This window comes from Neolamprologus brichardi, chromosome 11 (assembly GCF_056152115.1).
Source record: "Neolamprologus brichardi isolate AB-2024 chromosome 11, ASM5615211v1, whole genome shotgun sequence".
NCBI classification, from domain to species: domain Eukaryota; kingdom Metazoa; phylum Chordata; class Actinopteri; order Cichliformes; family Cichlidae; genus Neolamprologus; species Neolamprologus brichardi.
This window is the reverse complement of record NC_142114.1, coordinates 23269991-23295313: the sequence shown is the minus strand read 5'-3', so window position 1 is coordinate 23295313 and position 25323 is coordinate 23269991. Positions and strand designations below refer to the sequence as shown.

Sequence of the window (25323 nt, the reverse complement as noted above, 5' to 3'; positions counted from 1 at the left end):
CTTGCATGTAAAGGTTATAACGAGTTCGAGTGATACTCCGCCCCATCTATCAACAGCTCGAACGCTCAGGTCCTGTAGGCTTTTAATTTCTTTGCTGATAACAAGCAGCATTTTGAATTCATTGCTTATTCATGCATTCAGAGTGGACACATCTCAGACAATTACTGCAGTATAGTCCTCTCCTCTGTCTGTATACCCTACATGGCCAGAATCAGCTGATCCCTTAAATAGCAGGCCCAATAAAACACACAACAGCACTGACTAATGTACACAACACATTTAGAGAGTATAGCTAGCATCCCTCTAGAAGGATTTACTGTAGTCACTTACGATACATCATTTTCAGTGCATACTTTGAGCAATGTGTTTTTCATACAAGTTGTTTTGTGGACCCTCAAGTGGGTCAAATACCTTTGTACATTTGTGCAGCTTTTATGGGCATATACAAATCATAATAATGGAATATGAAATCAGATACAGCTATATTCACCCTTTTGTCACTGTGATCATTGTAAGATGCATTTAGTGTCTCTGATTACAGTCTTTAGAAATACAAAAGAGTTGCTAAAGAGTCTTGTTTGAGGGACAAATAATACATTTGTGTAATATCTGCAGAAAACTGTATCTATTCAAAATCTAAAGCCCTCCATTTTTAAACCACGGGAACTTAGAAATATTATGTTTGAAAGCTTTACTACTACATGTTTGTAAGATAAAGTATAAGTTGTCATTGATCGTCGTTAGTTGTGAAGCTGTGACCTCTTATGCCTCAGAGGTCAGTGTGCTACTCCCAGCCTGGCCCACATTCTTCTCTGCATCTGTACGTCATGAAGCTAAAGTGCATACTAACAGACAGACGGCTTGTCCCCATAGCAACAGTCAACATGGAGATTGTAGTGGAGATATCAAAGATAGGCACGGCTGTGGCACTGATTCAGTCTTTGAGCACTACGGTCACCCCGGTGTGTCGGCCAGAACACCACTTAAGGCCAAATTGTCCCAGAGTAGGAAAGAAGGAGGGAGCTTGAGGCTCCGTTTGAGGCCCTTTATTGTCACCACTCAATTTCTGGGGCTGTAAACACAGCGGGTGTACATAGGTGTGTGTGTGTGTGTGTGTGTGTGTGGTTTCCTACAAAGGAAATAAACAAGGGAAAATAACGATAAATAAAGAGAATAGACAAGTCAAAAACTCAAACATAAACATAATACAATATAGTGAACATAATCACATATAAAGATCAGAAAAATATAATACACTTCAAACTGCTCACACTATGCAACTAAACGGCATTAGTGCGAGGTTAAACAACCGTCAATATACAGGAACTACTTTCGGTAGTTGTACACAATAAAAGCGTCCGCCATTATAATCCGCTATAGTGCTCTTATTGTGAAGGGCAAGCGAGACCTATTTTATTAGTTCTCGTACCTAATTGTTGCTACAAACTCCGCTACGTCAAAGTAAACAATCACAAGTATCACATACAACATACAGAGAAGGTCTGATAACACAGGATTGACATTATGGACATACGAGCGACCGTACATGCGTCAACAAAGCTAAACCGGGGTAAGCTAACAACGTAAATTAGCATATGAAATGAGGGTGAACTCACGCGTTCCATGCGTGGCCTACCGCTCCAACTATGGACTACATTAGCTCCTAAATGGTAATATACTACAGTACTGACACAAACAAAGGCAAAATAGAACACAGGTCACTACTTACTTGTCATTTACGCACACATACATTCCCCAGGAATCAGTGCACCCTCTCCGGACCAACACTGCTCATCCGACATTAAACTGCCCACCTTACTAACCGGATGATGTCACTAGAAGGTGGGCTGGCCCAAACTGACAGAAGACTGAATATTAAATGAACTTTAAACTTATAAACTTAACTTTTAAACTTATAAACACCAGTAAAAGTATTCTATGAACTTTGGGGCCTTTTATACAGAGATGATACTGAAAACATGCTGAGAGGGCGCGTTTACTTCTTTGGGCGTTGCAGATGTAAAACAAGAACTGTTTTGATAAAGTGTTAAATTTGATTTAAGTTCACACTGTTTATAAAAGATGGATGTGGCCACAGTGACATTGCTTATTGGGTTGATGCTTTCGACCATTTGTGCCATCTTGACTGTTGAAAGCTTATGTCGCAAGCAAGGGGTGGATCTGACTGAGAACAACACTCATATGGTAGTGGCTTGTCAATCACAAAGTGGCCTGCTCTGTGACACATTCCCTGCTTATGACCATAATATACTAAATTAATATGATGCTGTATTGCGTGACACTTGAAACTAGCAACCTAGACCATAAACCAATCAGAAAAGTATTTATTGAGATCACTGATAAAGAAATGTTCTCCTAAATGTCTACACAACTAGTCTTCTTCTGCAACTTGTATAGAGTTTAAGTATTTCCTCGTAGTTTTAATTCTGAGACTGCACCTTTATTTACAGATAAGAGTTAGTTCTAGATTTATCAAGGAAAATAAAACACAATTACATATTTTGAAATTTATCAAGATCACAATGTCTCAAATGACACCATGTCTTTCATAAATTCCAAGTTGGATATATAATGTTCTAATGTTGGTTCTTTAGGATTATACCTTTGCTTATGCCACACATGAAAACGTTTAACATCTCCTTAGATACATTAATGACAAGTGACCAGTTAGATTTACTCAAGGTGTTTGTACATCACTTACTGTAAGAACTATTTTTCAATCATTTTATTGTTAATACGATTAAATAAAATACACAGTCGAAGAAAACATAAGAAGAAAAAAAGCACAAACAAAATCTTGCTCTACACTTGATGTTAGGATCGCTTAGGATCGGACTAAATTAACACACCTATCCTAAAAACACATTCTTTCTTACATGTACACATAAACTATGCATGCCCGTGCATGTACATATACATATGCATAAAAACTGCACATTAATATGAAAACATCCACACGCATGCTAAGAAAACACATTTTGCATTTAATTGTTGTTACACGTTACTTGTGTCATGTTAGCCAACATGAATTACAAATATGACATCACAGTTTAATCATTACTGAGTTCATTACAGTCTTTTTCCCATGGGTCTCTCAATAGTTTTACGAGTCCGGATGTTTTAGAAGTTTCTGTAAATACTTTGATACCCTTGCTCCACCTTAACACTCACCACTGCTGGAATCCCTGGAGTAAACTGAATTCTTTACAGTCACCTTTCAAAGTTGCAGCAAGTATCACTTTAGTATGAGGACAAACAGGTTCTGGTAGGTTCCTGTGATCACTGTGCAGCATATACGTTACTCAGTGTGTCTTGAATGACATCAGAACAAAGTCATTGACCTCTGCCGTCTGCTCGCCGAGGACAGAATTGTGCAACACAGACAGTGAACATTAGCTAGATTACATAAAGCCGCAGCAGAAGGACGGCGACTGTGCATTGTTGTGACGGATGAATGTGTAGTGTAACACACACAGTACTTATGTTAGCAAGCGGACATTTGGTTCATGACACTCCTGTTTACTTACGCATACCGGGGTTTGCGTCACTCCACAGGAATTCCTTAGTAAGTCTAACCTGCATCTAATCTTACCCTCATCTTATCATAACCTTAAACCAAGACCAAATCTTAGCCATTTAAGTTTTGAGATCTTTTTTGTTTGTCGCTGTAAAGAAGTCAGCTTCTGATTGTATGAAAATAGGTGTACATATGTCCCCACTGTGCACGTAATGCAAACGCACACACACACACACACACACACCCACAGGACTGAGAATATGCCTCATTAGTCCCGTAGTATTTGTTAATAAGAAACAGCTTAAGTGAACAAACTAGGTGTTCGTAAGCAGGGAACAAGCCTTAATTTAAAAGACACTGAGTACCTGAATTAGCTCATCATCCACACACCCACTCTCCTTGTGTCAGTTCATGTCTCACTACCTCTCAAGTGTTGAGGTTTAATTCAAAAAAGACTCAGGAACTTCCCAAACAAGCTTGTCATTACAGAAGAGTTCAGAGCATATTTTTTGGAACTGCTTTTAGAAAATTTGGTCCTCTGGTATGTGTTTTTGGGGTAGCAGGGCATCGAGAATGTGGTCAAGTCAACAGAGTGTGTGTGTTTTCGTGATAATGAAGGAACAAGTCACACAGAATAGCTTACTGATTAAGAGTTTCTACACAACAACAATAAAACTCTGTGGCACTGAGTTCTGTTGAAAACAGCAATAAGACTTAGAAATTAAAGAACGATAATGCTATTGTTTCAGTCAAGTCAAACATTGTAATGTATTTATTTAACAATCCTGTAACAGGTTGACATCACTACATTTGTTTTATCTGTCCTTTCAATACCAAGAATGCTTCTAGTTTTATGATGCAAGTTAGCATTATGGGAGGATGCAGCAGCTGTGATGTAACAGTGCAGAAAGAAAAATAAAACAGAGCAGTTGAGGACATCTTATCAGCGTTGTGTTGTCAGAGTGGTACAGGTGCGTCCTTGTGTTTTGGGAAATGGAAAAACATGGTAGGCTAACACGTCGGTCCTATGTTCTGCGTCCCTGTATGTTTTTTCGACATGGATGTTCCACTGGAATTTCTGTTCTGTTTGCTTGAACCAATCACATTTCTTCTGTGTGGATGGTGACGACTGTAGAAAAGTCAGGCATACTGCCAGGATTAGTGGCTCTGGACCAGAGAGTCCACTTAAAGTGAGTCCTAACAATTGTTATTGAAAAGTAACTCATCCGGAGAGCTACAATTTGACTATAAAGAGTTTAAAACTAACTAAAATTGCACAAAGATGCACAAAATGACCACAAGGACACACAGTGATCCCAACAGGGAGCAAAACAACCTCAGTGACCCATAAGCCACTGCCAAATGGCAAAAAATAATGACAAAAACTCAGAAAACAAGCTCAAACAGACATAAAGCACTCAAAGGGACGCACAAAGCCACACAAAAGATGAGTGAAATACAAAAAAAGATAGAAAACAGCTACAGGGAGAAGAAAAAGAAGAATGACAGGTAGACAAAGCAAGATTAGGGAAAACAAAATATACTCAAAACAAAGTGACAGCACAACCAGTGATCCCTTATGCATTTCACAAGTTGATTAAACTCCATGGTTTTAAAGAATTCTAAGTAGCCAGATGTGTTCAATAAAGTTAAAGAGTGTCATGTTGGGTTCTGAAATGTAGAAGAAATATGTGAAGAACAACAGTCTAAAATTACGTAAGAAGAGTAAATATACTCAGTAGCATTCCAACCCTGTAACATCTAAAAGTCAATGAGTCAACTTTGAAACTCAAACTTTCCACATTTGAAGGAAAAATAGAGAAAGCAGCTGGAGAGAGAACAAAAGAGAGAAACTTAAGCTAGTCAATATTACAAAAACCTCAAAAACAAAAGCATGAACATCAAGTGTAAATATTTAGTAAAAAGATTTGAAAATATAACATATGGATTGGAAGGAAAAGACTAAAAGGTGGAAATTTAATGGGACATTTCAAAGGGAAACATCTATTCATAAAGACTGCAGTGAGCCTTGTGCTGTATGTCAAGTTGCATACTTCAATATTTGCCATTTTGAGTGTTCCAAAGTACATTACTAATACCTGGGCTGTGTACTAATAATGGTAAAAACTATTAGTTAACGAGTTAACAATCCAATATGGCAGCATTGAAGGTAAACAGAAGTAAAGCTGTAAACTTTAAATCTGTGCTGCCACTGTTTTTTTTGACTCGCTAAATACGCTATGCATAGACCACTGATCAGGCTTTATCCATGAATGTCCTGCAGAGCAAAAAAAACAAGCATTGTGCTGTATTGCTAGTGATACACACATTTTTCTACTATGCTAAGAAGCAAAATGAATCCTGCTTTTCATTGCTTTTCTGACTTTACATCTGGAATGCACTCAACTCAAAAGTGACGTCATTCTGAGTTCTGATATCCGACTTCTGAGTTAAAGTCAACACTGGCTATGTGGAGGTACCACCGACCGGGAGGAATACATTTTCAGTTAATTAGGTGGCACTAATGCTATCAAGCTAGCTAACAGCGCCATGTGTTGTAGTCTTATTTGATATTTGTGCCAAACCACAGCCGACACAAGTCCAGTTCCTCTCACGGCCAGCTGAGGCTGGCTACAAGAATGAATCGATCTCCATAGAGTTACGTATTAAAATACTCAACGTAATACAATTAATAAGGATGTTTACAGCCTGCTACCTGCTTTCATTCCTTCATTACAGCTCACAGAGTAGCTGGTGAGTGTTTATAAAGAAGTCGCTGTATTTCATGCAAACTAAAGGTGACTGGGGCAATCTGCTGAAAATCAATGCAATCACAAGGAGGTTTTTGCCAAGCAGACGGTGATTTCTCAGTGTTTGTCAGATGGCTTTGGACATGTCTCTAGGCCTGTGACACTGGGCCTTATTCACTTAAGCTTACATTATCACCACAATTGTCAACATGCCCAAAATGGAGGAAAAGTTAATGCCATGTGGTTAGTGGTTACATGACTACGAAACCTTAATGGATACCATGAAGAGGGCTAAGTAAATCTTTTATATACAGTCCGTGGTTCATGCGTATTAAGTGTTTTTATTCCACATGTAAAATGTAAGTATTATGCGTGTTTGAAAGGAATGACAAGTATCTAAAGTACTACAATCATTGTACAAAGAAATACAGTCACCATCAAAATGCCTGTAATCATTTCTGATAAAAGGGAACATGTTGTGTTCCAATTCTGTTAAAAAACAAACACTGATCAAGCAGGAGTGAAGTATACATAGTGTACTATGTTGAAGTGTAGTAAAAGAAATATCACCTGCCTTTAAGAGGTTGAAGGTCAGCACACAATGCTCCTCATGTTGTGAACAAAGTTCTTTTAAAAGAGAATCATTCTCTTTTAGTCTTTCGTATTTGATGTGATTTCATTTGTGGTATTGTTTTCATCGTTATGTTTTTTAAATGTCCTGTTCTGAAAAGCCCTCGTGTCCCTATCGTTGGCATTTATGACCACCATGACAATTGATGTGAGCAATATCCCATAATGTACTAATATGAGGACATTTTTAAAAGCGAGTACTTTCCACTGATTATCTGTTTATAAAGCTACCTGCACTTGCTGGTGTCCACAATAGAAAATATTAGTTGACAGACCACTTTTGTCTTATCTACAATTGCATTATAGCATGTTATATAGTTAGACCTACATGTTTATGTTCACCTTATAGCATTTATGAGAAAAAAAGTTGTCTGTACTTTGAACACCATAACATCTTCATAAAACAACTTTATAGCTGGAGATAAAGAACAGAACATACTGGCGGTTCGAGATGCATAGAAGAATAACACAACTTCCTGGAGGCCTTTTGTCTGGCCTGATGGCCCTTCCTCCACAGTGTGGGTCGTGTGCAGGGCAATGGGAGGATGAGATTTTTAAAAAGGGGAAGGGGTGAAGGCTGGGTTTCCTACTTCCACCCTTCCGAAGGTAGATCCTATTAAGCCTGCTGCTGACCAAAAAAACTGATGTTATCTCCATCCTGTTAACATGATTTTGAATTTGGAGCCAAGTATGTGAGTCAGAAACTTATAAATAGTGAAAATTAGAAAGAGGTGCTGCATATTTGTCCTTCTTACTAAAGTCATGTTAATATAAACACTCACTCAAACTGATTCCCTGATACTTGATGTGGTGTCTTGGAAACTGCAGTGGATACCTATGACAGCTGTTCAGAAAGAGTGGTATTAATCCAGTTTTAAATACAGCACGAGTAAATTAGTTAAAAGTAAACTGTTAATAAAACCGTTATTAGAATGGTGACATTATGTTTATCGGGCTGCTGCTCTCTGTAAAAACGGGTCAGAGAATCAGTGGGAAAGTATTCAGTTTAAATGGAAAACAGTGCAGTGCAGGCCACACTGAAGAATTCCATTCATCTAAACGTGAAGACAAATCCAGCATACCATGTACTCTTGACATGTCTAAATCCAACAACTGTTCTGCAATAGTTGTTCATAGTATCTGTTATTACTGTTGGGACAACGCCGGTCTCTGCGATTCTTTTGGTCCTGGTAGAGATCACGCTGAGATGTTTCCATGTTTTACACAATCCTTTTATTACCCATTATTCTTACAGATGCATCTGGAGATCAGCACACTGCATTCCTATGCAGTCCTATGCTAAAGGATGATCTAAAGAACTCCACACAACAGTTACAGTTATAACCTCTGGTCTCCTCCCCCCTACAGTAAACACCCCCACAATAAACCCCCACTAGTACAGTGGCCAAGGGTGCTGACCCCCTGACCCCCATCTCCTTTTATGGTAGTGCCCATTCACCCTTTGTCTGCCCCTCACCCTCAGTAACTCTTGTTTCATGCCCTGGGGGTGGGGGTTGATTGTCCTGCCCTGCACCTCAGTTCTTTGTTCCCATCCCAGGCCTATTTTCTATTGTGTATCCTTACACCCATTACTACAATATTATAATGTTGCAAGCAATCACAACTATATTCTCTTTAACGTTGATGTACATTAAGGAATCTATTCTCAACATTACCAAGCCTAGAATAAAACATAGTGTGCAGTTTGAACATAAGAGTATCGACTTTACAGCTGTAGCTAAAGACCAGTGAAGATACCAAAGTGTATCTTTAAGGCCTTTTATTTGGAACTGATGGCCCTTCCTCCACCTCTTCGGTTGGGTGCAGGGAGGGTGATAAGAGGATGAAGTGTGAAACATGGGGGAGGGCTGCATTTTCTCACTTTGCATTTCTGAGGATTGAGACTGCTGAGCACAACACTGATCTTTACTGGATTTTTGCATTTCTTTTATGCTGAAACTGGAAGGGGACAAATATAATGTGGAAGCACATCAACCTTTTTTGGCTTTTAAACTGTTAAATATTAAGTGCTGCTGTAGCATTTTTTTTTTTACTTAATCTTAAAGCAAAAACAGTTACTCTACTGTAAACGTCACAGATACTCATATTACTTACAAAAAGCCCCAAAACTTGTGTAGTATGCTCTATTTATGTCTAAATGTCAAAACTAATGCAATCATTCCTAACTCTAAAGTAAATGATGAAAACTTTATTCAAACCTCGCTGTGTAATCGTATTTTAATAAAATTGTAAATCTGATGACTCTAAGGGGTGTTTGAACGGTTAGAAAACAGGAAACCCAGCGGCTGGACCCGGATATCTGCTCTGTTATGTAACATTAACTTGTTTTGGGGGAAAGAAACACACATACACACATAGTCTTGCTCAGCTGAGCGCTTTGTCCAGTCATGTCCCTTTCTTTTTCCTTAGGAGAGGGAGGAGGGAGTCACGTGGGTTAGTGACTGCCCTTAACGCTCGTTTGATTGGCCCCTCGAGGGCTCCGGTTGGCTCCTCCCGCAGAGAGGCGGTCCTTAACGACGTCACGGCCGATCAGCTGTTGAGCTCCACAACAACAACAAAAGAAGGCGCAGTCGGGGGCTCGAGGAGGAAACGGGACTGAAAAGAAACGCCGCACTGTGACTCCCGATGTGCAGTCCTTAAAGTAACGTTTTTATATTTTATTTCTTCCGCGAAGAAACCTCAAGTTTTTCTATTTTTCGAAAAGTAACGCATCTACCTCATTTTTAAGGATTTTAATCACGGTTTGGACTCGTTTACACCTCCTCCTCCTTCTGCCGCAGGTGAGCTCTTTGTTTTCATCTCGGTGAATATACCCGGCCCCAAAGCCTCTGATTTTGGTATTATATATAAATTGCATGCACATAACAGGAGAGGCACTTGGTGTTTTGGTAGATATGCAGCAATTAAGAAGCTATGCTCCATTATTAAGCCTTAACTGTGCGTTTTATTCGGCTTTCTCTGCCGGTGGCTTTGGTTGCGGTGGCTCTGCACAGCTTTCTGCCTTTGCTCGACTTGGACTGGAGTAAGTTTATTTTGGGAAAATATTTGATATCATATCATACGGAGATTAGTTAAAGTGAATATGCGGTCCAGGTCCAGCACTGTGCGGGTAGAATTACAGCCTCCTCCTCCTTCTTTCCTTGTATAACCATCGAAACCGGCCAACACTCTTAGGGTGCTGTAGCTCCACATTATTACCGAATCACTTCAGCTTTTATCCCCTCACAGTCTGGACGCCAAATCACATTAGCGCTTCGATCAGTCCATTGAGAACAAACTTAACTTGATAATTGGTCTTTTATCGAGCAGAGGTGTCAAGTATTCCTTTCGGTAATGACTATTTGCTGCTTTTGTCCTGTAAAGTCAATAAGAATCTTTTTTTTTTTTTGGGGGGGGGGGGGGGGGGGGCTTGCGAAATAAGATGGCATCCCCAAACATTTTTAACTATTTTCACAGAAATTAACATTTACAGAAATCATCTAAGGTGAAGGTAAAAGCGTGCGCCTTTTGAGTTTAGCTGTGTATTAACTCTTGTTTGCCAGCTAAAACGTGGGTAATCTGTATTTTATCCTCCACTGAATCCCACTTTATGGGTTTATTCTTAATCCCGCAGACCGCATACTGTATAGACATCTTTCTTTTACAGCCCGTTTCGCACTCAACACCCAAACAAAGCGCGATCTGATGTAATAGATGCATCAATTGCGCTGACGTTCAGTGACCCGTTTAACAGCATTAATCAGGCATTAACCGGGCTTTAACCAAGCCCGGGAGAGCTTTTCTTTGTGTATGGTTATTATTATAATAACAGGAATAAAGTCGTGTAAATGATTTAGACCTATCCTGAAATGACCTGCCGTAGGAGGGTGAGCAGGGGGGATGAGAAACAGGTGCTGCAGATTATCAGCCTGCTGTTGTCGGTGTGAGACAGTGAGTCAGTCAGAAGCGTTTTCTGTTTTCTGTCCCTCACAGCTGTTCGATGTTTACAGAGGCGGGGTTAGATTGTTCTTGAAAAGAAGAACGCTTTTTATTCGCTATGTGCCGGAAAATACGAGATGTAATTAAACGCAGCACAGCCAGAGGCAATGCGCCTTCAAGGGTAGGGAGAAAAAAATCGGATATCTGGGCTAGTTTGCTCCTGATGAGAATTTAAGCGTTTTTATCCAGTGCCGTGCTTTGTTTCCGCCTCCTACCGGTGATTACAGTTATTGTAACTAGATGTTTAAGTGTTCGTGGATAAACCATAACTTATCGTGAGTCATTTTGCGTAAGCAGAAAAAAAGTGCCAACAGATATATGAAATTAAAGTGTCACTTATCCACTGAGAGAGCTCGTTACTCATAACAAATGATTAGGTTGTGAATGATTTAATATAAGGCTGTTATTACAACAGTTGAGCTACTGCAGCTGTTAATGCAGTGTTCATGTGTTGCCTGACACACCTATACATGAAGTATGATGAAATTGCTTATCATATTTGCCACATTTTCTTCAGTTTACATCTAATTTACATGTAATGGAAGTCTTATAGATGATACATTTGCATCTTGCACCATCGTTTTTTTGTTTAGCCATAAGTAATGTCTATAGGGCTATCATGTGTCTCCTTATGGTTTAAACCACCCCACCACTACCTTATTCACATGGGGCTTAAACCCTGGTCTGCACTTTATCAGTTGGACAGTAAAAGAGTTCATTTGGACAGATTACATAAAACCTGAATTTGTAGAGTGAAGGCCAAAATAAGGGGGGGGGGGGGGGGTGTCAGTACACTTGGCTTCAATCTGCTAATATCTGCCAGTGGGTTCCATTTACACAGCAGCTGTAGGGTGACAGTGACACTTGTGACTTTTCATTTCTTTCTACTTTCCTCATGTGAAAGGCTGTAGTTAGGCCAACAAACAGGCTGCCAGCCAGCTGTGTCTGTACGTCCTCTGAGCACAGCAGATCCTTTATTTGCACGTGAATTAAACACAGACAGGACATCTTTTTTCTCCGCTCGTTTCCTTCAGATCAATAACTGAAGAAACTGCAGCTGCTGCTCATGACCATCAAGTCTGACAGGAAATTAATCCATCCCGGAAATTTGTGCAGCTAGAGGCGAATACTAACAGGCTTGTCATTAAAGTCGTTCTTGTGTGTGTGTGTGTTTGTGTTTAAACCATTTCTCTGGGAAGCCCTGGTGTGTTTTCAGGCTCTGTCCTAACATCTTTAATGAGGGATGGGGATGTGAGGCCTTGTGTGTAAAACCAGCACCTGTAAATGTTTATAACCGAATCCTCATGTTTCTCTGCCTCTCAGGGCTTTTTTTTTGAAGACTTTTGCACTCACTGAAGCGATCCTGACGTTGAGCGATGTCCAGCCTGCGCCTGCTGGCCCTCAGATGATCTATGACCACAACTTATTGATGCACTTTAGCACCTTTACGGAGCCTTCCCACTGCTGTGAACCCCGCAGCTGATGACCAAAACGACCGCAACACCTCCCCGCCGTCGCCCAGAGCCACGCGCCTCCCCCGACCCCTCCCTCATCCTCACGCCCCTGCAGGACATCTCAGGATGTTCCAGAGGTTCGCTAGTGCTCTCTTTGGGGACAATGTGGAAGAGGTGAGTCGAGGCGGCAGACCTGGGGACGGCAAAGTGGAGGAGATAGCGGCGGAGGATGAAGACTGGATCCTGGTCAACTACCTGAGTAAGTCTGATTCTCACAAGAACTAGTTAATGGTTCAGAATCTGTAATCAGCCAACGCCTTGCATTAGTACCATAAAGTAGAAGGTAAATAAAGATTTTGACACGCAGCAGTGTTTTTAGAACGACTTTGAGACTTGCTTCACTTGTTCAGCTGTCAGACAATGCATTTTTGTTCTCAAAACACTGTAAACTAAACTATGAAATGAAAGCTGACTCTAGCAGGAGGACACTGAGGAACAAAGGGCTCAAGCTCCAGCATTTCACTATATGGCATATGTAAAAACTTTGGGTTAAATAGGTAAACAAATTAGAAACACACACACTTCAGATATATGCATAGCAAGTGTTAAATGCCATGCATATATGCCAAAAGTAAAAAAGTCAATCAGTTTAAGGAAGATTAGAGCAAGATCCACCCCCTGATGAAGAAGACCGTGAGTTCAGGAAAGGCTACTGAGCTAATCCAACTTGGAGCAACCAGCTAGAAAGACAGTGTATAACTTTAGAGTTTTTTAATGGCAGGTAAAAACCATGCCAAGTTTCCAGTGCAGTCTGAGACCATAAAAAGATTCCAGTCAAAACAGACACGACACAGAGGAGTTCAACAAGTCACCCACCCACACACTGTATGCAGAAACATGACACACTGCAGTGACTCCCAAATGGCTCTGGATGATTCTTGGCACAGCTTTGGTTTGGTGTTAACCCACAGTGGGTCTTAACTTGAATTGACACCCCCCCCCCCCCCCCCCCCCCCCAAAAAAAAAAAAAAAAAAAAATTCCATAACCGTGTGAATATTTCTGGCACGAGGGCCGGTGAGAAAGAGAGGCTGTCTGACTCAGTTCAAGCTGGAGGGGGTGAAGAGGTTGGATGTCAGGCAGTTTATGGGCAAGTCAACCTGCAAACGGGTCAAACAAAAGTGCCTGGAGAACCAGATGAGGTAAAAATAGGTCCCAGTGCTTCCAGGAGGTAAACATGTATGGGCAGAAAGTTTCCTCGAACATCCCTCCACTATAAAAACACCTGGCTACATCATATCCGTGTCTCCATCACAAAGATACACCATGCTATGTTTTGTACAAGGCTGATAGAAGCTCAGTGTATTTGTGACTCAATGTTTTGTTGACATTTTCTGTCAGGTTTCTCACCAGCTCTGGCTTGAGCTGATTTAAGGGGGACTTATTATTTATTCTATTACAAACATTTGTGCTCTTAGATCTGTGTGGTGAAAGAATTGTGTTTGGGTTTTATCACATAAGTAAGCATGTCAAGAGCAATATTTTAAAAATGAGGATTTTATGGCCTGTCATCACTCATGCATATTATCAAGTGTGAATACAGGCTCATGAATGTGCCACACACAGTGTCAGAAATGAGTAAGAAGTAATAATGTTATAAGAAAGTATGGCTTGAACGTTGCAAATGTGGTTGAATGAGGCCAGGAGCTGAAGAAGTCTGGTTAAAGGTGATGCTGTCTGTTTGCTCTGCTGATGCTCTGCATGCTCTGAGCCTTTGTGGTTCATGGAGGAGACAGGGTTATGTGGGGGATCAGCTGGTCCTTTCATAATCTGGACTGACCTCATTAACCCAATGTACAGTGAGCCCAAGTGTACAAAACACTACATGCACCCCATTCTAGAGCTGGAGACCTGTTGTCAAGTTGACACTGCATACCATGAGCTGCTGTATTTGCAAACGCCTGCAGCCTCCGCAGGAAGAGATCAGCAGCTGATGGGGCTCGGACAGTGGGGGCTGTCCCACTGCTGCTGAGAGGATAAAGTGAGAAGATCAGCTGCTGCGAACTGAGTCAGCACCTTGCAACCTCTCTGGCCTGTTGTGGGTAAACAAGGACTCCTCTGTGAACTCCAGGGAGTCAGAGCCACAGGGCGGTGTTAATGTCACGTGTAGAAATTGAGCTTCAAACACTCCAAACACTGCTCTCACAGTAAACAGGTGAGAGCACTGAGGTCAGAGGAGATGGCCGATGAAAGGGTGGAGGTCGAAAAACCTTTATCTTCATTCTGTGTGTTTGATGACCACCAAAACATTCTAATAACAATGTTCTTTACAAAAGTAAGGCCCCATCCTTGAAGAAGACTGAAAACAAGCAGAGATGTCTGCTGTGTCGACACAAAGTTATTTTTAACATCCAGTCTGCTAGCTTGAGATCATGTTGGCCTTCCACCTCACAACTTCCTGTTTCTCTGTGAATCATTAGAAGCTGTGGCTGGATCAAAACAAGAGCCCGACCCGCAGCTTTTGGCAAGCCTCCAGTTTTGCATAAGATAGCTAGCAGCGCAGGATGTATGCGTGCTCGCTGCACACGATGATTTATGTGCAAAGGAACGAGCAGCGGTTGTGTATGCTGCTTCTTGTAGAGAGAGCTTAAGTTGCTCTCCCTGGGGTTAACAGCAGACAGACATTTTTGCAAATTCAAACAGAAACATGCGTGCAAGCCGTGGTTCGTTGGGCATGCAATGTTGAGCTGTCAGCCTGCTTGCAGCAGTTTGGCTGATCAGCCTCCAGAAAATTATTGTTTACATCTGGCAGGTTCCCTTCTGCTGCGTGGCCAAGCCACAGTGCCGCCTGCTGGTACACTGATGACATTACACAGGCATTTTACTTTAAAATCAAAACAACAGCTGGAACAGTAAATGACCTGTTGCATAAAGGAGTTTGGATTTATGATGTCTGTAAACCAAATGGTTTGAGACCTCATAGGGAAACATTTTAGAAAAGTAGGGCGCAGAACATGTTTACAAAGATACGCTGTAAAGAGAGGGACGCCTATTTTTGAATCTCTTTTCACTGGTTTGTGTATAACCAATGTATTTTAAGTTTATATGAAAACTTTTTCCAAAACTCAAAAACAACATTTTATAAGCCAAGTTTTGGGTTATTATTTCAAAACTTCGAGTTTGGTATCTTAAAATTTTGATTTATTACCCCAAACTTCTGTGAAAATAACTAAAAAATGAGAAAATAACTTTTCAAGTTAGTCAAAGTCCAAATTTTGAGATAATGACCCAAGGTTATTTTTAAAAATGGATTTATGTTTTTATTGTTTTTGTTTGTTTTTTTTTAAATAGTTTTTCTGTTTTTAGTCGTGGAAACAAGCTTCTACAAGTTAATGACATTCACCACCACTGCCTCCTGGAAGGTCAATACAAAACAGGCCTTATTGTTTGACAGATGATGGCTTTAAAGATGCTCAAAAAGGCACAAACACTGTCATGAGGTGCAGTTCACTCACAGTAGCAGACACCTAGCTTCCACAGCAGCTTGTATCCTCACAGACCTTTCAGTCAAAGCGGCCATGCCTTAATAATGAATAGGTTTAAGCCTTAAAAGCCTGTTTTTGTAACAGGTTGTTCACATGACTGTTTCTGCTGTAAACTGCCTGTAAGAGCATGTGGGGAATGACTAGTACTTGGTACTTTTCAGATACAGGTGTTACTTTTTTGATAAGACATAAAATCTGATGCGTCTCTAGTACTATTTTCATTCCATTAATGACACCTTCATCTCACCCCTTAGCTGAAGCCGGCTCCAGCCAGTGTAACGATGGCCACTCGGGATCCACCATCATCCAAGATGAAGACGAGGAGGTGGAGGCAGAGGATGAAGAAGAAGAAGATGATGAGCTGGTGATGATCCCCTCACCCATGGGCATCCCACCTGTCCGTTACGCCTCCTGCACCTCCCTCGACTCAACGGCTGACACCGACCTGGACGGTGGTCCAGATGAGGACGAGGAAGATGATGAGAGTGGGTTTCTGCGTGTGAACACCCGCTCTCTGCAGGAGAGCTGGTTTCTTACCCCCCCACCCTGCTTCACTGGGCGTAGCACCTTTCCCATCGTCCTGGAGCCCAGCCCTCTGGAGAACCTGCTAATCGAACACCCCAGCATGTCCGTCTACACTCACCACAGCATCCCACGACTAAACCATGACCCCCTGCCACAAAGCTCACATGAACCAGAATTGAATTTTTCATCCGATGAGATAACTGCGAGCCTGGCAGCTTTAAGTGGAAAGGAAAAGGCCAGAAGAACGCCAGATGGCTCTCGCCACAGGTAAAATCTGGGCTCTGTCCATGGACAGAAATTTCATCATCATTGGAAAATAGATTTCAAGCTTGGACATATTTATAAATGTGTCCAAAAGTATCAAATGGACAACACTTCAAAGGCACTAACTTCGCAATAGCCGTTTTTAGTGTTAGCTTATCCAGTCGCAGGCTTTTTGAGACATTTTAATAAAAATAATCTACTAACTGAAAGAGCACACACTGTAGCAGATACTTCAAAAATGCTCCTGATAATTGGATATAATTGTAAACCAATGCATGTTCTGAAGCAGCTGTTAAATTACTTGTGCATTGTGCTAAAAACTAATCTGCCTTCTTCTGAAAACTTCTGCCTCCTGCAGGCCAGAGGCGGCAGTTTCACAGCGGCGCTCCAGTCTTCACTCCTCCTGCTACGCCGCGGCGCTCTCCGCTCAGGCCGGCCTTGTGCAACAAAGGCCGGGAAACCCCACCCAACGCACCCAGCCCATGTCCCGCAAGGCCCTGCGACGCCTCAACCTGCTCCGCCCCCCAAAGGCCAACACCATGCACCTGCACCAGCCCAGCCAGAAGCATCTCAACTTCTGAGACATCCTCATCACTATTCATCATCATCATCATCATCATCATCATCATCATCATCATCATCAACCTCAATACTTTAAGCAGTACAGGAATGTAACACTGGCCACCCACAAGCATTCATCTCCGTTTTCTTTCATCTTCTCAACAAACAAACACCAGCAGCAAGTTAACTACGGCATCAGCCACCACTTACACACCTCACACCTAATTTCTCCTGAAAGCTTAATGGGTGGTGAAATCGGGAAGGTGGCTGTTGACTTTTTATATCAGTAATGTGGCCAGTGAAGACTTTTTCTCCCTCCCTCACTTCACTCCCCGCTTCCTACTCCTCTTGATCCATCCTCCATCCTCCTATGTATTGATACTGAGAAGAAGGGATATGTAAAGGTCATAATGTTAACCCCCCTCCCCTCCCTTTTCACAAGACCATTTCTTCTTCTATTTCTTCAGAGCATTGTACGTCCAATCACAGAGAGAAACAGAGGTCATGATGACTTCTCTTTCTTTTCTTTCTTCTTCTTCTTTACGGTCACCTTAATGTGTAGAATCAATGCTGTAGGTCACTTTACTAAGCGGCAGGTTCACTGTGTGGCAGGATGGTCCAGTGGTGTCACTTCAGGGTCTCACAGTGGGACTGCTGGTCATCTAGGCAACTTTTTGGGCTGACTGAGGGCAGTAGGAGACATTTCAGATCCTAAATGACTTGAACATAGACAGTGCAGCCGGACAACGTTTTCATTTAATCAATGCAGGAGTATTGGAGTGCAGTGTTCCCAATATGTTGCCAGTGAAGGGCTGTTCACACTAGAGGATGAAGTTTAGGTGGGTTTAAAGGAAAAATTCCCTTTATGTAATCTCACGTGCTTATAATCAGTGATCTGTACTAAATGCTCTGTTTGTGTCTTGAGTAACTTTCCTGCATTTTAGAGGAGAACAGGGTATGTCCATAACAATTGTAGGAACAGAAGCTCTGCTTTATTACAGCTGACTTTAATATAATTACGCCTTTTTGATGGTGAAAGTTTAAAGCTTTATAACATCTTTATTACAGAAGAAAAGTGCAACATTTTGAGCCTCTTTATAAGTGCAATACAAATTCTCTTCTTTTTATTAAAACACGGTTCTTGCTGTTATGTTTTAATACTAAACGCTTCAGCCAGACTTAAACACGTGCATTCAAAGGTTCTCCTGTGAAACTGGAGGGTGTGTTAACTGAAAACAGAGAGTTTCAGCAAAATTAGAGTCACGTCTGAGTCAAACCTAACTATGTACTGTAACTGCTTTGCCTGTTAGTCCATTTTCTGCTCTCGTACTTTCAGACGTAGATTTCTAGTTTCTGTGCTGCAGTTCTCTCTGTCATTCACTTTGGTTACAGAAGGAACTCGTTCCCTTCACCCAACCTTATGCTGTGTGTGTTTGACTGATTGTTAAAAAGCTACGGAAACACCACAATTGAAGCCAGTAAAGCAAAACACAGCTGTATTAAAGCCTTTTAAAGGGTATTTTTCCTTTAAGTTCCTGCTTTTTGAGCTCTGCAGCACCACCAGAGGTGAAAAACTTCCACATTGCTCATCCTGCAGCTCCAGCTGAACCTGCCTCTGACTTTATAATTCAGTAACTTTTCACGATATTTCTTTAAAGGAGAAAAAAAGAAAAGAAAAAATGGAAAAAATACTGGGTTAAATATCACTAAACGCCTTGTTTTAACAGTAGCTTTGAGATAAATAGAAATGTTAAAAAAGTATGTAAAACAAAAAAAACTTCCAAAAATATTTTTTGAAAAGAAAAAACAAATTACATATCAGTATGAAGTTGGTATATATGCGTCCATGGTTTCTTGCTTAGGTGTGTTTGGTTATGATAGTGTGCAATCTGTTGCATGGTTGTAGAGTTTTGTTAGTGTCATGATGGTGGGAAAAAAAGAAAAAAGGATAATTATTATTTTCTTTCTTTTTTTCTGTTTTGTTTTTGTTCTTAAATGAATCTGCAGTCCACTTCTCAGGGTCACAACCAATCACCTTTACTCTTTAGGAAAATGCAGATTTACTTGACGGCTGATGATTCTTTGTGTGTACTCGGACTTTTTCCAGCTATGTCCCTGCGTGCTTTCCCTCTGTGAAAACCTTTGTGAGAAATAATCAACTTCTTATTTAGTGTCACAGAAACGTCTTTTGGTCCCGGGACTGTGAAATGAACTCTGACACTGTCAGTTGACTGTTGGAAATCCACCAGGATGGAGAGAAACTTTTGGTTTTTTTCAGCTATGTTTATATATTTTGCTCAACTGTACCTAACATGGTTTTAGAAATGTACCTTATGCTATTTTAACTGTTCTCTTTTCCATGTTAACGTAGTTACATTTCGTTAAATATTTAAACCAAAAAAAAAAGTAGCAGCGATCTTTAATCTCTCCGTAGTTTTATTATACTGATGTTCTTTTTTAAAAATTGTTTGAGTGTTTGATAACAGCTCTTGGTTACGGTGCTCTAAAATGGTAGACTGTTTAATGGTTTAATGTGTCTGCTGTAGGGATAAGCGGAGCCCAGGCCGAGTCACCACACTGCAAAAGTTGAGAAATAACCAACCTTATAGAGTGACTAAAACCTTTGGAAGACCATTTCTGCCAAAAAAAAAGACTATTTAAATATATATAGGGTAAACAGGTTTAAAGTAAAGTTCTGGAGCATGTATATTTGTCTGATGTTAAACAGAAAATTTGACTCAGTCTGTGACTTTTTATAACTGAAAATTTGTTCCAAAATGTTTCATTTTTTTCGGCAACCATTTTTGTGTTCGTAAATAATTTCAGAACAGGTGAAGGACTCTACATATAACTTCACATTTTGCTTATTTATCAACTTAAAAAAAAAAATTCATTTCCTTACACACATCAACAGAAATCTACTAAACTGTAAATCTGCCTAACGATGATTTTTTGGAAACCGATCCTGTTCTGAAGATACGGAGATGCATCGTGGAACGAACACATATTATGGAGGAAAAAAGATTCAGTCACTTTTAATGGAAACTGTTGCAGTGTGGTCTTCTAATCGCCTTGTAAACCTGACTGAATGTCTCTAGTAGAGTTTCTGGGAAGGTAGCGTTGTTAACAAAGCCCTGTAAGGCATTTTTGTTATTTACTGTAAATAATCGTAAACGGTAGTAGAGTGGATCTCTTGTGTTTTCAAGCTTTTTTTTTCTTGTCCTTTCTCTAATGTCTCTCTCTCTGCAGTGAGTTTTGCAATTACGAACGATGTTATTTTGTGTCATTTGATTTTTTGAAAAAGAGAAACTTAAAGACAGAAGGGATCGGAGGTTCCTCCTGCTGTCAGGAGCCTTAAACGATTTATTTGTTTTTTTTGTTCTTTTGGTTTTTTTCTTAGTTCTTAGTTCTTAGTTCTTTGTTCTCGGCTCATCTCTCCATCATTAATCTAACAGGGATTTGTAATGCTTTTTGTTCAATGCCTTGAAATTTGTGGATCACGTGCCTTCCAGGTTGAAATGTTATGATGACAATGCATCAATGAAGAACTTGAACTCGTTTTTCTTTTTGTTTAACTTTTTAAGTGGACGTAATAATAAATTAAAACACACAGACAAACATCAGAAACCAACTATGCATCATTCGAGGAAGCTCATATGCTCTCGCCACCACCATCCGCCCAGCCCTTGTACAGCTTTTATAATGACTCGACAAACCAGACAGAATGATGTAGCAAAACCTCTTTTTTTCTCCTATTGTTTTATTTGTAAGTGTGAAGAATATTTTATGGCATTTTTCCACTAAGTGTTAGACTTTTTGGGTTTTTGTTTGTTTTGTTTTGTCATTTTTTGCTTTTCTGTGTAGTTTACTGGAATAATACTGCACTTTGCCAAAAAGACAAAAGGTGTAGGACTTTTAGGGTTACCTTTTTATTTATCAACATAACTGGTTTCCTTTGTATTTTGGATGTATGACAGATCACTCTGTTCTGACATCAGAAACAAAAAAAAAGCTAATTAAAAGTGGGGTCATCTGTTTTCACACTGTAATAGTTAATACATGTGATCTCTTATTAGCCTCTAATAAATGTTTTCATACACAATTCTCTTGTCTTTGTCTATTTCTTTAGCCTCAGTTTTGCTTATTAACACAACAACCAAAAGCAAGAAATAACACATAATAGTGCAGAAGATAACTTCATATTCTAGGGAGTGCAGTGGTTAGCACTATTGCCTCAGAACAAGAAGCTGCTGACAAGTGACTGATGGTCTTTTTCAAGCTAGTGGCATCAGATGGACAAAATGCACAAACTGATGGTTGTATCCACCTTTGAAACAATGTTACAAGTATCTGCTACATGACCATATTACCAAGAGCTTTAAGTATTTCAGTCTAAATTTTAATTCTATTGAATCTATATAGCTTGAATCAATTATGTGGAACATGAGCAAAGAAAAAAAGAGTGCATTTTTTAAAGTAGCTCTATTTTCTGTTGTCTACATCGTAGAGAGTAACTTTAATGCCACACCTAAAAAGGGAAAATGAGTACAGTCAAAGGTTAAAGTGGATTCATCAGGTGGAGGAACCCTTAAATTGGTTGTAGTGGCTCAATGTGGAGAAAAGACTCAAAGCTCACAATAGTTTTGATTGTGAGCTTGATTGTGAGCTTTAGTATCAGATAGCTCTCCTCACCAAACAGTCCACCCATCTAATGGCAACTAGCAGCCTTAAGTACTTTCAGCTGTCGCAGGCTAAACCATTATTCTATTAACAGGTGAGTTCTCAAACCCAACCTTCCACCACATTATACAATAAATCAACTCCAATAAATAAATATCTAAATACATTTTTCATTTTCATATGAATACATATTTTACACTTTATCCTTACACCATACCCATTATTATAAAAACACCACACTCTCTTAACCCATGGCCTCTCCCAGAACCTTTAAATGGTGTCTGGACCCCCAAGGAAACATTTGCCCAAACACCCTGAACAGGACACAAGAAAGAAAGGTGAGTAATCGCGTCTTAAAGTCACTTCTTTGCACCACCTTTATTTCTAGATTTTACACACACTTGCATTAGTTATCCTTACTGGTAAACCTTATTTGCTCTCAATCACAACCTTTCCTTTTCACAGACAACCACCACATTTCTTGATGAGGAGCAGCTGTGCAGGACCTGGAACAAATTCTACCAACTGATTTTAAAATACACAATAAATATTCAATAAATAATTAAACTTTGTGTGCAAATGTTCTTCCTCTGCAAATCTATGCTTAAAGTACGATGCTAAATAAAGTGCTAGATAAGGTGCTCCTAAAGTGCTACACAAATTATAATATAAATAATAGTAAGGGAGTCCTCTTCCTTACACTGCTCTTTGTGGATTTACACAATGGAATTAAAGAAGATGTAAGCATGTGTTTCATTAGCTGTCCTCTACACTTTCAGTATACTTTTATACTAGACGTTATACTAGATGGTATAAAGTTTGTATGAATCTAAGCAATATCAGCTTCAATTCATATTGATCTCTCTGCCACACTTTATGCAATCTGTCTCTGACCAGGAACAACACAACTGCTGTGCACCAGTCCAACACGCTCTTCCTTGCTTTAAATCCACCACAGTACAGCAAACTAACCTGTTTATCCTACACTGACCTTCAGTAAACTTTACACCTTCAGGTTATCAAAGTCCTCCCTGAGCAGATTTTAACTTTTAATATAACCTACTTTCTTCCTCTCCTGTCTTTCTTATCTTTTTCCATCTCTAAGTAAAGTTACCTTTCTTTCTTTTCTCTCCCTGTGAAATACACCAGCTGGACCTTTAGCTAGCAGGCAGTGTGAGACCAGCAGATTGTGTGTTTACTGATATTTGTTGAGCATTTAGAATTACCTACGCCTTAAAAAAAAAGTTACTGCCTTAATGCTCGCTCCTCTTCTGTAGCTATCTAGGTGCCAAAGTACTGCGACCACAGTTTATGGACATCTGTACTTATTCCTGTGTTGCACCAAAAAAAAGAGGCCACCAAGGAACTTCAACCCCTGACCATAGCACTACAAATTATGCACAACTTGCATGGTTTTGCATCTTAAATCTCTTTTTACACGACAACCAATGTTCCCTCTAAGCTGAGCGCGTGAGCAATCGTGCACTGCTGACAGGTCTCCCCACACAGAAAACCTGGAATTGGAATTAAAGTAAATACATGTATTTATTTTATTTAGCTGATTTTCTGTGCGCGGAGACTGTGTCAGCAGTGCGCGATTGCTCACGCGCTCAGCTTAGAGGGAACAGTGGCGACAACCCCTGGTGATTGATACACTATTAGGATTGCCTTTCCTGTGTTACTGTTTATATCAACTCCCCTCAAATACCTTATACCTAAAGTAACAAATATTTGTGTGAAAATGTGGGGAGTAACCAAAAAATATATATAAAAAAACCCTCAAGTACATAAATGTGAAAAATGTTCTTTAAGTGCAATAAAGAAGTATTTGTACTTCATTACGTCCCACCTCTTTACTGATGCTGGCTATTATCATTACTTTTATTATGATCACAGTCATACAGATTATAATGTTATATTCATTAAAGATTTCAAAAACATGTATAACAAGGAAATGTAACAATTATGATTCATTATTAGCCCAGTATAAGTAAGTAATTGGATAAGACAGTCAGCTTCAACATTACAATGCTGTTTACACATTATATTATCATAACGTATCACACTATTGTCTCCGCCCAGGAGGTTATGTTTTCATAGCGTTTGCGTGTGTGTAATTATGTCTGTAAACACAATAGCTCGAAAAGTTTTCAATGTTGAAAAAACTTTGCAATGATGTAGAATGGGATCATATTAACAAACCATTAAAATTTGACTTACATCCACCAAGGTCTTCTAGGTTAATTTAATGATTTAGTGGTTGAAAATTGACCACAAAAAACACCCAAAAACTTAAAAGTTAGAAACTGTTTGCAATCTGAGAGTTTCTTTTAACTAATATTATTGGTTTACTTGTCTGGACCATTTAGGTGTGTATTAATACAAGGCCACAATCTTCCCAAAAGTTAACATTCAAGAAAATCCACCCCAACGTCAAACAAATTCTTGACAGTACAATTAGAAAATGACTAAACAAGTAAATCTTGTTTGGATAATCTGAACAAACCACAAGTCTGTTCAGATGAAATCTATGCATCTGAAAACCAAACACAGCATATCAGCAGAAACACATCATACCAAGCGGTGGAGGGGTGAAGTTTGAGCTTGTTTTTCAGCAGCAGGAACTGGGCATCTTGCAGTCATTGAGCAAACCATGAACGCCTTTGTATACCAAAGTATTCTAGACTCAGATGTGAAGCCATCTGTCCAACAGCTAAAGCTTTTGGTAAATGGAATGGATTTTCCCCCCATCAGAATGGTGGAAAAAGAAAAGAATCAAGGTGCTGAGATGCTGACTGAACCTGACTGAAATGCTATGGTGGGACCTCGAGAGAGCTGTGTAAATACGAATGCCTGTAAACCACAATGAACAAAAGCAACTCTGTAAAGAAAAGTGGGCTCAAATTCCTCCACAACAAAGTGAGACACTGATAAAACCATACAACAAATGATTACATTAAGGTATTGCTGCTAAATGTGGTTATACGAGCTACTGAATCATGAGTGGTCTTAGTTTTACACAGGACTGCACAGAATCCTATGAAGATTTTCTGTTTCACACAACTATACACTCATAAACACTGTAGTTAATTTTTTTTCAACACTGTTAAAATTTAAACAGTGTTTTAATTATGCATCATAATTAAAACTAATGAGTAACCCATTGTACCCACAGGTAAAAGGGAGCTCTTGCACAAAAAGTTGATAAATTTGAATTTCACTGAAATATTTTTTCACCATGTGAACACACATGCTAACTTAATTCCTGACAAACAGAAATTTCTCAGGAAACATCAACTATACTGTATTTAAATACAACCACGAGGACAAACGCTGTTCTCCTGCCACCCTGCCTTTCACTGGTCTTAGCTCTCAACTC

General features: G+C 39.8%; 1 protein-coding gene across 1 annotated transcript; it reads left to right on the top strand.

The window, feature by feature from the left end:
- The first annotated feature begins 9491 nt into the window (after positions 1–9491).
- tp53inp1 (tumor protein p53 inducible nuclear protein 1) lies at positions 9492–21360 on the top strand. The gene is made up of 4 exons (XM_006791747.3): positions 9492–9719; positions 12241–12630; positions 16169–16706; positions 17062–21360. The coding sequence occupies exons 2-4, from the start codon at positions 12498–12500 to the stop codon at positions 17282–17284; spliced, it is 894 nt and encodes a 297-aa protein (XP_006791810.1). The 5' UTR covers positions 9492–9719; positions 12241–12497; the 3' UTR covers positions 17285–21360.
- The last annotated feature ends 3963 nt before the right edge of the window (positions 21361–25323 follow it).